The 14,291-nt window shown below is 39.4% G+C and overlaps 1 protein-coding gene across 3 annotated transcripts in view; it reads right to left on the bottom strand.

Moving 5' to 3' along the window:
* Positions 1-14,291, bottom strand: part of Vps13B (Vacuolar protein sorting 13B) — a 69,067-nt gene that overhangs the window by 17,394 nt on the left and 37,382 nt on the right. For all 3 annotated transcript variants that reach the window (XM_053767647.1, XM_053767648.2, XM_053767646.1), the window contains exons 55-68: positions 9,656-9,851; positions 9,126-9,334; positions 8,792-8,868; positions 8,205-8,395; positions 7,285-7,400; positions 6,790-6,878; positions 5,886-6,016; positions 4,110-4,267; positions 3,348-3,473; positions 2,500-2,611; positions 1,691-1,867; positions 753-908; positions 438-539; positions 65-156 (exon numbers count right to left, since the gene is read on the bottom strand). In XM_053767647.1, coding sequence (XP_053623622.1) covers positions 65-156; positions 438-539; positions 753-908; positions 1,691-1,867; positions 2,500-2,611; positions 3,348-3,473; positions 4,110-4,267; positions 5,886-6,016; positions 6,790-6,878; positions 7,285-7,400; positions 8,205-8,395; positions 8,792-8,868; positions 9,126-9,334; positions 9,656-9,851 — 1,932 coding nt within the window. The remainder of the gene's footprint in view (positions 1-64; positions 157-437; positions 540-752; positions 909-1,690; positions 1,868-2,499; positions 2,612-3,347; positions 3,474-4,109; positions 4,268-5,885; positions 6,017-6,789; positions 6,879-7,284; positions 7,401-8,204; positions 8,396-8,791; positions 8,869-9,125; positions 9,335-9,655; positions 9,852-14,291) is intronic.

Here is a 14,291-nt window from a genome sequence, read left to right as displayed (position 1 = left end):
TTTGTGCTATTGACTCTATTAAAAGATAAACCTGTTGGCTTAAAAAAATGTCGTTTACACTGACCTGTCCCTGTTAGTCGGCGGCACCAACTTGTAGGTGGAGGAGCGCAGTATAACGTTTGATTCCATCTCCATTGGAACGGCGATGGCAGACACCTGCGCACATAATCGTTCATTATGGAGACAGCTTTTTTCTAGTCTTTGTATGCCATTAACGCTGCTGGGCAAAAACATCTTCCTTTGTTAGCTTCCGGAAGGTTTTAGGGTTACATATCCATTTGATGTTCTAATTTGACATAGATAAAATATTTCAATAGTTGACCAATGGCAAAACATGCAGGTTGCACTTTTTTGACGATTCTGTTATACTGTATGATTATACAGTAGTTGTGTAAGTGTAACAAAAAGATAGCCAAGTGGACATCGAGAAAACTTACCAAAATATCGACATCGAGCCTGTTCAGAAGGACATACGATGAGCTGATGCCGAGAACGTTGATGTTTTCCTTGATCTCGTAGTACATCGTCAGTAGCGCCACCTGTAGCGACATCATGAAACTACATTAGGCGGGTCTGTCCGTCTCAGTTTAAGATCTTATGTGCGGATTAATTTTTTTTGCACGAATGTTTAGTGACTGAGGCGTCAGTGTCAGGACACGTTAGTGGAAGACTAGGTAACTTCAGTTTTGTTGAAATATATTATATGGCACCAAGCACTACCATGTGTGCGACCCATCTCACCCTGGACATACCTTGTGGTTGCAGAGTATAGCGAACTCGGCCGCGTGCTGCTCCGCCAGCTGGCCGGGGGGCGGAGCGCCATAACGCCCGGGGTCTTCCTTGGCCAGCTCTAGTTGCCCGCTCACAAATGTCTCCCGACCCATTTCCACTGACATGAAGAAAGGTTTCTGAAGAAATAAAGGATCGAGTTTAGACAAAGACAAAGATTATTTATTTGCAAAAACATGAGTTTAACCTTTTTTTACAATGTGGTGTTAAAAGAAAAACTCAATTCTACATGTTTCACCGCCCACGGGTATGCAAATTTATGAGAGAGCATGCTATCATCCCATAAAACAAAATAGAGTTAATGAGGTTTTTTTTTATTAATTTTATTTTTGCCATAAATATATTTTTCCTAAAATAGTTTAATTTTTAGCACAAGCTGTATTTAAAAACATGAATGTCATGTTAGGGCGCATTAATACTTAATTTGACACGGTTAGTGAAAGCGAAAATTGCAATTTAATATTAGATTGATACAGATACAGTCGTCATGTTTTTGTCCTTTGCAGGATGAGCACTCATAGTTTTGACTTTGACCTAGTACTCTTTCTCTCGTGTGATTATTTTTTTTCAATTACTTCTACTTCCATGATGTAGTAGAAATACGTAGTAATATGTAGTAGCTTTTGTTGGGCTTGCCCGAACTGACAGGATTTGCTAATCTGACTAGTATTAGCTTCTTTACTTCTTTGAATTAATGAAACTTGGCCAAAATGTGTAAGATGATTTTTTATTTCGATAGTGAATAGAATAGCTGGAATTGGTGCTATCTTTATCAGTAAGCACATGCGCTTCTCGCCATTCCAGTCTCAAATAGTTTTATTCTAATTTATATTAATGATATCTTAGCGTAGGAAATATTATTGATGATAAAAAAACTTCTTAATAAGATTAGGTCACTGACCTTGAGCACGGCGGAGGGCAATGAGATGGCGTGTCCGGGCTCCAGCTTGCAGAGCGGCGCGGCGTCGTGCGCGCGCAGCGTCAACGCAATGGACGCCGCGTTGCACAGCAATACTACCGGATACAACTGGATCTCGAGGCTGCAGCCGCCGCCAGCGCGGACCGCTTGGTATCGCACCTTGGAGTGCAGTAAGTAGTATTAGAGAAGGGAGACGATGCTACGATGCGCTCCGTTGTGACGACGCAACGTTGCGGCCCCATTGTTGGCCCGTTGTTTTGGTTTTGACATTGATGTGTTTGATTTGATTTGATGGACACTACATACAATGTTTGCGTCTACGAACGACAACGTAACGGAGTGCAACGTAGTAATAGAGCCGGGCTCTAAGTTAGCTTATGATATATAGTTAAATGAATGAACAAAAGAGAACCAACGTGTAGTGTAGTAAGTAGTATACATCGATAAATATAATAAAATAAGTGTATGAAAAAAAGAGTCTGACACTTTCCATCGTCTAATTCACTCGTCCCATCTGTACATGGCAACCCTGACTGGATATCCGTATATTAATATCGATCTACTTGTTTTCTACAGTCAAATTCCGAACGCACCCTCGCAAGGCGAAACATATGGAGAGAGCAGTTTAAAAACTAGTATATTTTTAACCATCAAGATTTTTAGCTATTTAAATATTACGTACGAATTCAGAAACACTACACACTTTTGAAACAAAACATTCACAAATCGTTTTAAAATAAGAATATATTTTTCATAATCCGGAACAACCAAAAAGATGATAACAAAGTTACCGTGACGTCACAGCGGGGCTGCAGTTGCGCTGGCTGCCAAGTGCCCGGCCAATGCTTGGTGACCAAGGAGTACGGCCAATTAGAGGTAGCGTTGGTGGCCGAACGATTCAACCTACGGGGAACAAAATACTACTTTGTCGTGCTACCATGAAACATAAAACACGTTGCACGTCATTGCGTCCACACGTTCTGTCGTTTTCAACACAATGCCTACACAATATGAGAAAATAAGACAGAATGTGGACGTTAAAAATGTGTATGTTTCGTGGTAGGCCTTTGTTTTTTATACTACTAAGCAAGTGAACAGGCATGAGGGTTACCTGATGAATCAGGATAATTTATTCATATATTTAATGGTAAGTGGTCACACACACATTGCGGATTTTGTAGCCTAGTCTTTTGCCATAATATTTTGTGATAGCACAGTATTTCGCTCACTTCAAACCGGAACACAACAATGCTGCAATGATGTTTGACGGTTGAAAAAAATGAGGGTAAAGTACCTTTAGGTACATGTAGACGACCTTTATAGCAAGGTCTACTTTTGGTAAACTCTGGTTTCTTAAATTCACCATCGCTTACAACGCCATGCGATTCCTCATCACATTGATATCATATTTGATACTTATGTCATAGCCTTTTCATACACAGTCCATCAAGTTTTCATATTCTGTAGTTCCCAAGGTTTTGCTAATTTAAAAAGGTCTGGAATGACAAATAAGTGATTCCTAGTTGGGGACGCCAGCACAAGCATTAGACTGGCGATAGGTTCCCCCATTCTGGAACTACGATATCACTTCAACATACCTATACTGTTAAAATATCAACAGAGCTATTGGGTGCCTTACCATTGTCTCACTTCGTTGACGATCTCGTCGATGTCGGCGACGGGCGCGCGCTTGTCGAACACGGACGAGTCCGTCACGCCGTAGTGCATCGGCACCGCTTCACGGGTCACGGGACAGTCGATGTTTCTGCAACAATCATACTTAACGTATCTGAAAACCAGTGCCCTGCTCTTTTTGTTGAGCAGAATATGCACTGAGATACGATATAAATAAACAGTTTATCTATCTAACTATGTAGGTGAACATAAACTAGGGGTGAGAAACTACCAAAGGAAGATATGCTATGGATGATAAAAAATAGAAGAAGATAAAAAGGCAAGACTGGAACAAACTATCTAAACTAACCAGTCAGCGTTTCTGACAAAACTTCTATCGAAAATGAATTTTCTTCTTGTCGAGTCAGAATGGCTATTATATAATTTTCAGCCAATATGTGGCTACGATTATGGCTCTATGCAGTCTTCGTGCTGGTCCTCCATCGTGGATAGCACGGAAGTCACATAGGCTACGGTTGGAAAGGCCCCACGTTTCGGAAAATGATTATGATACAAGCGTAGGGCCTGTATTATGATACAAAGGATAATCATTTCCCACGTAAGTACATTACGGCACAGCAACCTATCCAAATTATATTACCACAGCATAACATTTTTATCAAGGGTTGACAAGACTTGACATGTCATCGAGTGACAACAAAGAACTATTCCATCGCGACGTCAAAATGCACAATAACTAGGAACACGCGAAGAGAGAGTTACTCACTTGTACTGGAAGGACAGACTATGTCTGGCGGCGGTGGTCCCGGGCGCGGCTATGTGTGTACAGACGCCCCGCCCCGGCGCCGTCTGGATGAGGGTGGGCGGCGAGCTTTGTGGGAGCTCCGCTGTTGACACGCTGGTCGGGTTCGTTGTTATCATTACCTGCAAAGAAGGAAGTTCCCACGACTATAGTTCCAGTAATTGAATGTTACATGACTAATTTACATTTTGCCCAAATAGTTAAGCATAAAAGTGTGAAGTCTGATTTATTTTTATGTAACAAAATGAGTGTTGTCTGCAGATTAGTTCCACTTTTCACTTGGGTCTACATGTGAATACTAAATACTTTTTGTTTTCATTCAATTTAGCATCTACAACATGACATTACAAGAGAATATAGTTTCGGAAAAACAAACCAACCAGTATAGAGTAATATACAATAAAATTCTGCATATCAAAATAAGAGATGGCAAAAGACTATTGGAAACACAATTTCAAAATCGTTTAGACTAAGTTAGGCAATCATACAAAGGAATCTTTATGTATTTATTTGTTTTACCCAGTCAAGGAGCTCATTTTCCTGGCTGGATTTTTGTTAGACTTCAATTACGCACTTTCACATCTAAGTTTAAACATGGTATGATTCTTCCCGAGTTGATGTCATATAAAAACTACTAGCAGAAATATACTTAGCTATTCCCATTTGGAAATACAAACCTAATCATAATTACTAAATAGTCCAATTTAACACTTATTTTACCAATTTTCAAACTAAAACCCATAGGCATAAACTATTTACTTTTTGTACGAATAACTAATGTTGATGTAGTTTGTATGAGAGATTTTATAAACCGCAAGGAAAAATAATATAAGTCGATATCGTCTAAGATTGGCGAACTGTTTGCCAATAGCGTACAGCCGTTGGACATATGCTCTGCAGCTATCCTGGACGTCGGCACCAGATGTGTCAAGTTTTCATAATGATGGAAATTACTTCCACAGACGCAAATTTACCAGTCCTGTCCCTAGATGGCACTGGCTGTACGATAAAAGTAGCTATCGTTTGTCTCGGGGTTCCGTACAAGTAGTCTGAGAGAGCCCGATGCGGCAATAACTTGATTGACTAGACAGCTGCAGCTGTCTAGACAATCAACTTCTTCCTGCGGTAACACCGCTTTTTTGCCCACATAGCTGGGATTAAGCCTCTTGGATGATGGCTTGATTCCAGGTATGTGCAAAAACTATGAAGACTTCGTTTGCACTAAGCAAGGCAAGTTGTTGAAAACTACCACAGACGTCGAGTTTATGCCTTGGATTTGTTACGGCATGTGAATGCCACAATGTAAGGCCAGAAGCTAGTAGGTTACTAGAATACCATTTAGCTTTTAAAGTCAAATCGCTGCATAGATTTCTATGAAATCTGGTAAGAATGTAGTTAAAGATCCAAGGTTAAACACAAACTCCTCTTTATAAATATCGTCCCTTGAATTGCTTTCATCGCACGAAAGTGTACATGAAAAAACTATTTTGTAAACACATTCCAAAACCCTCCGGATCGATATTTCTATTTACAATTTTTTAACATGTACATATATAGATAAACATTCAAGACCCATTTCCATCACGACCTGACCGGGGATCGAACCAGTAACCTCCAATGCATCACTTCGGCAATACAAAGTGAAAGCGATAATCTAGAAATCGGATTTACAAGTCACGTGACGGGCGTGTACGTAACTTCGGCCGTGTTCAAGGCTACAAATTACCAGGTGGTACTGACCACGGTGTCCAGCGGCAGGGCGGAGTGCAGTACGTAGAGCGGCCACACGGTGGCCAGCACGCGGCCGTCGCCGCGCGCGCGCGTCACGCGGCACCACACGGACGTGTACGGAACTTCGCCCGTACTCGGCACTGCATGCGTAACAACGTGTGCTTACAAACCATAACATTAATGCTTCACTCTTAAAAATCTGTAATTTTACTCATCTGTCATATTAAAAACCTGTATTTTTACTATTCTGACAATTTATGATAAATTACTAATACATGACATCTTGCAAATCTGTCATTTTTGCACACTGACGTTCTCAGCCCAAACCGTTTTATCGCTGATTCATTGGAATAGATACCGATAAAGGGTTTGGGCCAAGAACGTCAGAAATGCAAAATGTCAGTTCAGCGATTTGTCAGAAACCCATAATGACAGATTGGCGTAAAGACAAGATTCCCATAATGACAGATTCACGAAATGTTACAGTCTCGTAATGTTACAGATTCACAGATTGACGGGTCAATCTCGAATTGAATAATAAATATAAGGATTGTAAACAAGAATAATTATGATAATAACAAAATTCTTTGTTTACCTGTATAAGTCAACACAAATTTAAAAAGTTAGTAATTCCGCCATTGTATATTGGTAACTAATGACGGCCCAAGGTCCACTTTCCTACTTTTTTATCTCCACTTCACAGGTCGATTAATTGCTTAGGTACTTGATAGGAATTGCTGCCCTTAATTGTGTGGAATTCTAAACCCTTGTTTTACCTTTAATGCTTAGTTACTACATGTTACGCATTTGGACTGCATCGGCTTTTAATGTGTTACTTACTAAAATGAGTACGCTAATATTATATTACAAATTAACGTAGTACTGAGCAACAAGAAATAAAACAAAAATGTACCTTTTACCAACCACGGAACATTCTCCTTGGGGCACTCTTTCAAAGGAATATCCCCGGACCAGCCGGTCTCGTATTCTGCGAACTTTATCCTGGAATCAGAAATGTTTTGATGACTTTGGGCAAAACAAGAACAAAATTTTTTAATAGAAACTTTTTCACATCAAATTTTATATCACAGACAAGTCTAGAACGAGATGGTTGTATGAACTTAGAGATTTCGACAAGAGTTGGTGGAAAATACTAGAGACGGGTATACATGTAAAGAGAATGGAGAGGCTTTTGCCCAGTAGTGGGATATATTTTAAAAAAATAAAAAGGTAGTGTTTGTGTTTTTCTGTCTGTAGGGATACGATAAAATCAAAAATTACCGAAATCATTTTTGTACGGTTTTTACCAATAAATATTGTTGTGCATTCGAAAGGTGTAGGTAAACAATTTAATATGGTTTTGCGCGAGCGAAGCCGAGACGGGTTACTAGTATATATAAATACTAACTTGAGCACCATGTCGCAGTCTGCCCCACATATAACCGTCCGTCCGACTGTTTCGGACATCAGTTCTCCGGAACACACGGTACGCCATTGGTTCACCACGTTACACCTAGCACGCACCTGAAGATAATAAAGAATAATAATATAAATGTGAAATTGTGTTTGTCCGTCTTTCACGTCAAAACGAAGCAACGGGTTGAGGTGATTTTTGGTGTGGCGACAGTTGGAGAATGGCATAGGCTACATTTTGTGCGGGCAACATTTAGTAAAATAATAATAATTTTAATTGATTTTCTTCTACAATAATAAATAAATATATATTAGAATATTAGAATGACACAGATTGAGCTAGCCCCAAAGTAAGTTCTAGTGTCATGGGATACTAACTCAACGATACTATATTTTATAATATATACATCCAAGATCCGGACCAATCAGAAAAAGATCATTTTCCATCATGACCAGATCAGAGGCAAGCACTTTACCACTGTGCCATCGAGGTCGTCCATAATAGTAGTCATATACACTATGTATATGTTTTTGACGTAGAAGTAGGTCTCCTCACAATAGTTTCTTATATAGGAAGCAATGAATTGAACTTCTTCATTTCGAGTGTTTTTTTGTTAACATTTTATTCGCGTAAAGGTATCTGACATGACTTTTACGACTATCTTTACCGATATCTAGTGACAAAAACCTACATCTACTGAACTAATCCGTAAGAGCTGAAGAATTGAGCTAATTTAATAAGTCTACGTAAAAAATACTGTGAAACCCCTTATTTTTTATTAAGCCATTATTACATAGCAACAGTATATTTAGCCTCTCTATAATAGCACTGCAGTACTGTGCTATGTTTTTAATGTCGTCTTTCCGTCTTTTTGTTTGTATTCCTCTCCATGTTATACGAAAGACTATAATCACCTTAAACAGCAAATTGTTCCTTAGCATATTGGCAAGCGTAAGCCGGCCGACGAGGTGCATAGTCCTGGAAGCCCCTGTCTCCTCCACCTTCACGTACATGAAAATTCCCGCTCCGGGAATCATTTTCCCGTCGCCAATGCTTTCGCCGTCTTCGAGCCGGACGCGAGTGGAGCCAGCGACGAACGGTATGCCTGGAGGTAAGACAGAGTTAATTATTTGGTAGAGAAGACAAGCCTGGCATGTGGTTCCGCCCTAGATTAGGACTACTTCCTAATTTCGCGTGGATGTCGTACGAGGTGACTAAGAGACATATTAAGAGACTAAGATCAATGCTATGCGTCACTTAGTTGCGGCTGCTAACAGCTGATACGCAAAATAGGCATTCCCAAAGGGGGTTGATGTCAAGAAGGCGGCCGGTTGAAAAATCACTGAATCATCAAAAATTAAAAGTTTGTTCTTTACACGGACTTCGGGCTTTAGGCACCACAGCCAAGAATGAATTGCTATGAAATGACATAAGGTAGGAGCGGTACCGCCGTGACTGCAACCAGTAACGATTGAGAGAGATTATTCATAAACGAACTTACTGCTTGACCAATGCCAATCAGTTGTAGGAGACGCCACTGCGAATCTCAGCCTTTTCTTCGCTGTTGGACAACGCCATCTGTAACACACATTGATTGCAGAGCATCGTCGATGCAGCAGTTACAAAACATTTAGTATATAACTTACTTTGATAATATAAATTCATTATATTTTAATGCGTACTAGATCATATTTGTAAATGCCTAAGTGTTTTTTATCCTCGAATTCGATGTATTAAAACAAATAAATTATTTTGATTACTTTCACAGACAGAAATGAAGGCGAATCCATATTTGATTCTAGAGTAGGTAAATATAAGTATTTATCTTTCTTTACCTGTAAGCCATTCTGGCGCCGGACCCCAAAGGCACCACCTCATCAGTTCCTTCCTGTCCCACTCGCAAAGCGGATCCACAACTGTTGTGGATCCACAACGCCACTCGGCCCTCGAGCGCCGTCGCCGTCGCCCGTGCCATGTCCGCTTTTGTCACGAAGCTCTCCTGTTTCTTCTCTTCTGGCTTGTCTTGTGTTGTTCGATCGTTTTGCTAAAACATTTAGAAGCAAGTGCAACAACTATTTTTGGAATTACTTTCTTATATTGCTGTATTTGCTTCTACGATTCTTATATTCCAAAATGTATAATAGTGTTTTCACACAACATGTTATAATGTTGGAAAACATTTGTTGCTTCTTTTTTTTATTTTCAAACTGTTACTTTAAAAGTGTGACATTATGTAATTTGATGCTTAATTTTTTCCTAAATTAGTCATATGGCATTTGTACTCGATAAAAATATATGAGTGTGTCTATTACTAGAAGAAAAATCCAACATGCCTGACAAAAATAAATAAATGATAAAAACGCACTTGTTTGACAACGTTCCAATCCTTCACGAGGGCCTGCAGAGTACGCACGCGCGGCACGTGAAGCGCGATGCGTACGCGCGACGTGCGCACGCGCACCCGCGGCTTCTTCTTCATCGGGAGTGAGACCGAGCCGCGCACGTTAAACTCCTCTATCATCTGCTCGATGGCACCCGTCGAGGTTTCTAGAATATCCGCTCTGAAAGCGGGGATATTACATAAAATCATCATCATCATTTTCAGCCTACATCATCCCTCTGCTAGGTATTAAACCACCCTATTTTTCGCGACACCCTACGGTCCTGTGTCAGTCTCATCCATCTCATTACCGTGATCCAAACATAGTCACCTGACCAGCGGATTCGCATAAGATAAACATTTGTTATTATCTCTGCACGATAGTGTACACTGTTTATGATACCACTATCGCCATCTATGAGTGAGAAGTCGGCAACTTTTTCATCGATCATCAGTTGTACGCGCCCCACCACTGGTAGATCTCTCTAGAAAAACTGTCTCGTCCACGCGCGCTTGAGATAGCACAAATTTAATATAATTATTCTGTTTTACTGTAAATCTTTCCAATAAACGTATTTTAATCGTCTAATAAAAGGAAATTATTGAAGAGCACCCCGAATACTGCACAAAATTGATCCTGCGGCCGGATGACGAAGAGGATTCTTCAATCGTGAGAAGACCACGTCGATGCGAATACTATACGTCGTGGACCTCCTAGTCAACGCTATACGTCTACGTGTGAACCAGATCAGCAGTTAAACGGTTAGGTTTCCTTCTGAATATCCTTCCCTCCCCAATCGAATTGTGTTAAAACTGTGTTATTTGTGCTAATTTCAGAATCGGTTAGTGACGTGTCGGGTGATTGCCGTTCCAGTCCCGCTTAAATCGTGAGTACTTTACCCTATTTTCCAAGCCCACAAAATGCCTGGTGATGATAATTTAGCTGTGCCTTCAGCACGATCAGTTTCTCCCTCAAGAAAAGCGATTAATTCAAATATTTCTGACCTCAAAAAACAAAGAGGTGTCTTGAGAGGTAGATTGACTCAATTTTCTAAATACTTAGATTTATTTGAAAATAATAGCCCATCTAAGCTTCAAATCAAAGAAATAAAGTTTAGAATGCAGGCGGCGATAGATATTTATCAAAATTTTAATAAAATCAATAGTGAAATTCTTTGCTTATCAGATGAGTCAGTCGATAACGAATATGTCGAGTCATTTGAGTCGTTATATTTTAGCGCTTTAGCTAATGCTGAATGCTTAATCGAAAGTGATGAGACTGGGGACAGTTCTAGTGATTTTAGGTCTAGTTCGAATACGAGTAAACCTCGCGCGCATGTTAAACTTCCCGAGATAAAGTTGCCTACCTTCGACGGGCAGTATGATCAGTGGCTTGAATATAGAAATTCCTATATTACAATGATCCACAAACGTACAGATTTAGATGCGATTCAAAAATTTCATTACTTACGTTCTTTACTCAGTGGAAGTGCCTTACAAGTTATTAGTGCATTGGAATTTACTGCGTCTAACTACCAACATGCGTGGGAGTTACTAGAAAACAGATTTCATAATGCGAGACTCCTAGTTCATAATCACATAAAATCGTTATTTTCTCTTTCCAATATAAAACAAGAATCGGCCTCACTAATTCGCAAACTTATTGATACTGTGTTACGCAACCTCCGTGCATTGAAGACACTAGAGGAGCCTGTGGACACATGGGATACCTTATTAATTTATTTAATTGTGTCGAAGCTCGATTTAGCTACGGAGAGTGACTGGGAAAAACATAAGGGCACTCTTGTTTTAAATTCGTCACGAAAGTTGAAATTAGATGATTTGCTAAGGTTTCTTAGGAATAAAGCGGATATGTTGGACATGATCAGTGCTAATCATAACAAGTTGCAATCGAAACCAACAAATAATGCAACCAATCAGGCCAATAATAAAGTTCATAGTTATGTCTCAACAAATAATAGTAATTCCAAAAATAAATTCACTAGTAATAATAATAAACGTCATAAATGTCCTTCATGTAACGGTAATCATGCTTTGTATATGTGTTATAATTTTTTGAATTTATCTGTACAAGACAGGTCCTTATTCGTAGATAAAAATAATTTATGTCGCAATTGTTTACGATCTGGACATGTACTTTCAGATTGCACGTTTGGCCCATGCAAGCAATGTCAGGGCAAACATAATAGTCTACTCCACTTTAATAGTTCTAATAAAAACAGTGTTAACAGTGACGCCATGTCCAGTTCTCCCCAGGCTACCTCAATGCCGACCGCTGCGCTGTTATCAGTAGGCGGTGATCCCTTCTATTCGAATACATACACATGCGCAGGCGATCTACCACTGCAACCTGTTTTGTTATGCACGGCATTAGTGGATGTGATTGATAAAGATAATCGTATGCATACAGCCCGAGCGCTGTTAGACTCTGGGAGTCAACATAGTTTTATTTTAGATAGATTAAGAAAACGTCTTAATGCGCCTCTTATACAGTCCACTATTCGAATTTCGGGTGTCGGACAATCAGTGTCGCACTCTAATCATTTATGCGAAATTACTTTTAAATCAAAAATATGCGATTATACGGCGAAGGCCAGATGTATTGTCTTGCAGCGCATAACAAACGGTTTGCCCACGACATGCATTGATGAAGCCCTCATACGAATGCCAAATAATATTCAGCTTGCTGATCCGTCTTTCTGTGTTCCTTCAGATATCGATTTATTGATTGGTGCAGATTTATTTTGGAGTTTGTTATGCGAAAATAGGATTCAATTATCGAATGGTCCCTGCTTACAAAATTCGAAGTTAGGTTGGCTTATTTCTGGTCCTATAAACAACAATAAAATTTTGTCTACCAATCAAGTACATTGTCATTTGTCACAAACTCTGAGCGAACAACTTACGCGATTTTGGGAAATAGAAGAAATGCCTCAGTCAGGTAGTCCTCTGACTAACGACGAGCGTTTGTGTGAGGATTTGTTTGTTAAAACTACTATTCGAATGGCTGACGGTAGATTCTCGGTACGTATCCCGCTTAAAGAATCAGCTGACTCGTTAGGCGATTCTTATACGTTAGCAAAAAATAGATTTTTTTCATTAGAACGTAAATTAGAACGTTCTCCTGATTATAAACGTATGTATGTCGAATTTATGCGTGAATATGAAGCTTTGGGACATATGGAACGCATAGATATGCCCAAAAGCCCTAATTATTTTTTACCACACCACGGTGTTTATAGGGAAGGTGCTGTGACTACTAAATTACGCGTTGTTTTTAATGCTAGTGCTGTCACTACTTCGAATAAATCGTTAAACGATATACAGTTACCAGGTCCAGCACTTCAAAATGATATATTCGGTATTTTATTAAGATTTCGTCAGTACAAGTATGTTGCCTGTGCCGATGTTTGTAAAATGTTTAGGCAAGTCATGGTTCAATCAGATCAAAGGTCGTTGCAACTTATAGTTTGGCGTGAAAACCCAACTGATCCTTTACAGGTCTACCAATTAACTTGCGTGACTTATGGTACTGCGTCAGCCCCGTACCTTAGTATGCGTTGTATTCGTCAGCTAGCCTCAGAGTGTGAAGATAAATTTGTTGCTCGCGTTATTAATGATGATTTTTTCGTTGACGATCTAATAACGGGACACGATAATTACAAAACCTTGCTAGACATTTGTGAGAAAACACGCCAAGTCCTGCAGTCTGGATGCTTCCCACTCCGCAAGTGGACATTCAACTCTGACGTCACACGATGTGCTTCGATAAAGAATTTCGAAGGCGAGCATACTCAAAGCAAAACATTAGGCGTAGGTTGGAACAGCGATAGTGATGAGTTACACTTCACTACGAAAATTGATTTTAATTCAGATAATTCAAAATTGAATAAACGTCAAATGTTGTCCATCATAGCTCAAATTTATGACCCCTTAGGATTATTATCAGCATCTATAATAATTGCAAAAATATTATTGCAAAAGTTATGGGCTAATAAACTAAGTTGGGATGATGAAGTTCCTCAGGACATTGCCGAATCATGGAATTATTTTATCGGTACATTAAAGTGCTTAAGCGAATTAAAAATTCCACGTTGCGTTTTAAATACGGATAGGCAATATACTGAGCTCCATATTTTCTGTGATGCTTCTTCGAATGCATATGGTGCATGTGCCTATATACGTACCTATAGCGATGGCTCGTCAAATCCCACAGTAAGACTTCTTTGTGCCAAAACAAAGGTCGCACCTTTAAAGTCACTTACTATCCCAAGACTTGAGCTGTGTGGTGCTTATGTAGGTGCTAAATTGTATAAACATATTGTAGATTCGTTGAGATTGTCCTTCACTAAAACTTACTTCTGGACTGACTCGACTATCGTACTAGGATGGTTACAAATGTCTCCACATTTATTAAAAACATTTGTTCAAACTCGTGTAGCAAAAATTAAAAACATAACAGAGGAGTCTGAGTGGCTACATGTACCTAGTAAAGACAATCCAGCAGATTTATTGTCCAGAGGCGTTTATTTAAATTTATTAATTGATAATAATTTGTGGTGGAACGGACCGTATTTTTTACAGTCTCGTGAATTCAGTT

This window comes from Plodia interpunctella, chromosome Z, assembly GCF_027563975.2.
Source record: "Plodia interpunctella isolate USDA-ARS_2022_Savannah chromosome Z, ilPloInte3.2, whole genome shotgun sequence".
Taxonomy (NCBI): Eukaryota; Metazoa; Arthropoda; class Insecta; order Lepidoptera; family Pyralidae; genus Plodia; species Plodia interpunctella.
The sequence above is the reverse complement of the archived record's forward strand: the minus strand, read 5'-3'. Positions and strand labels throughout refer to the sequence as shown.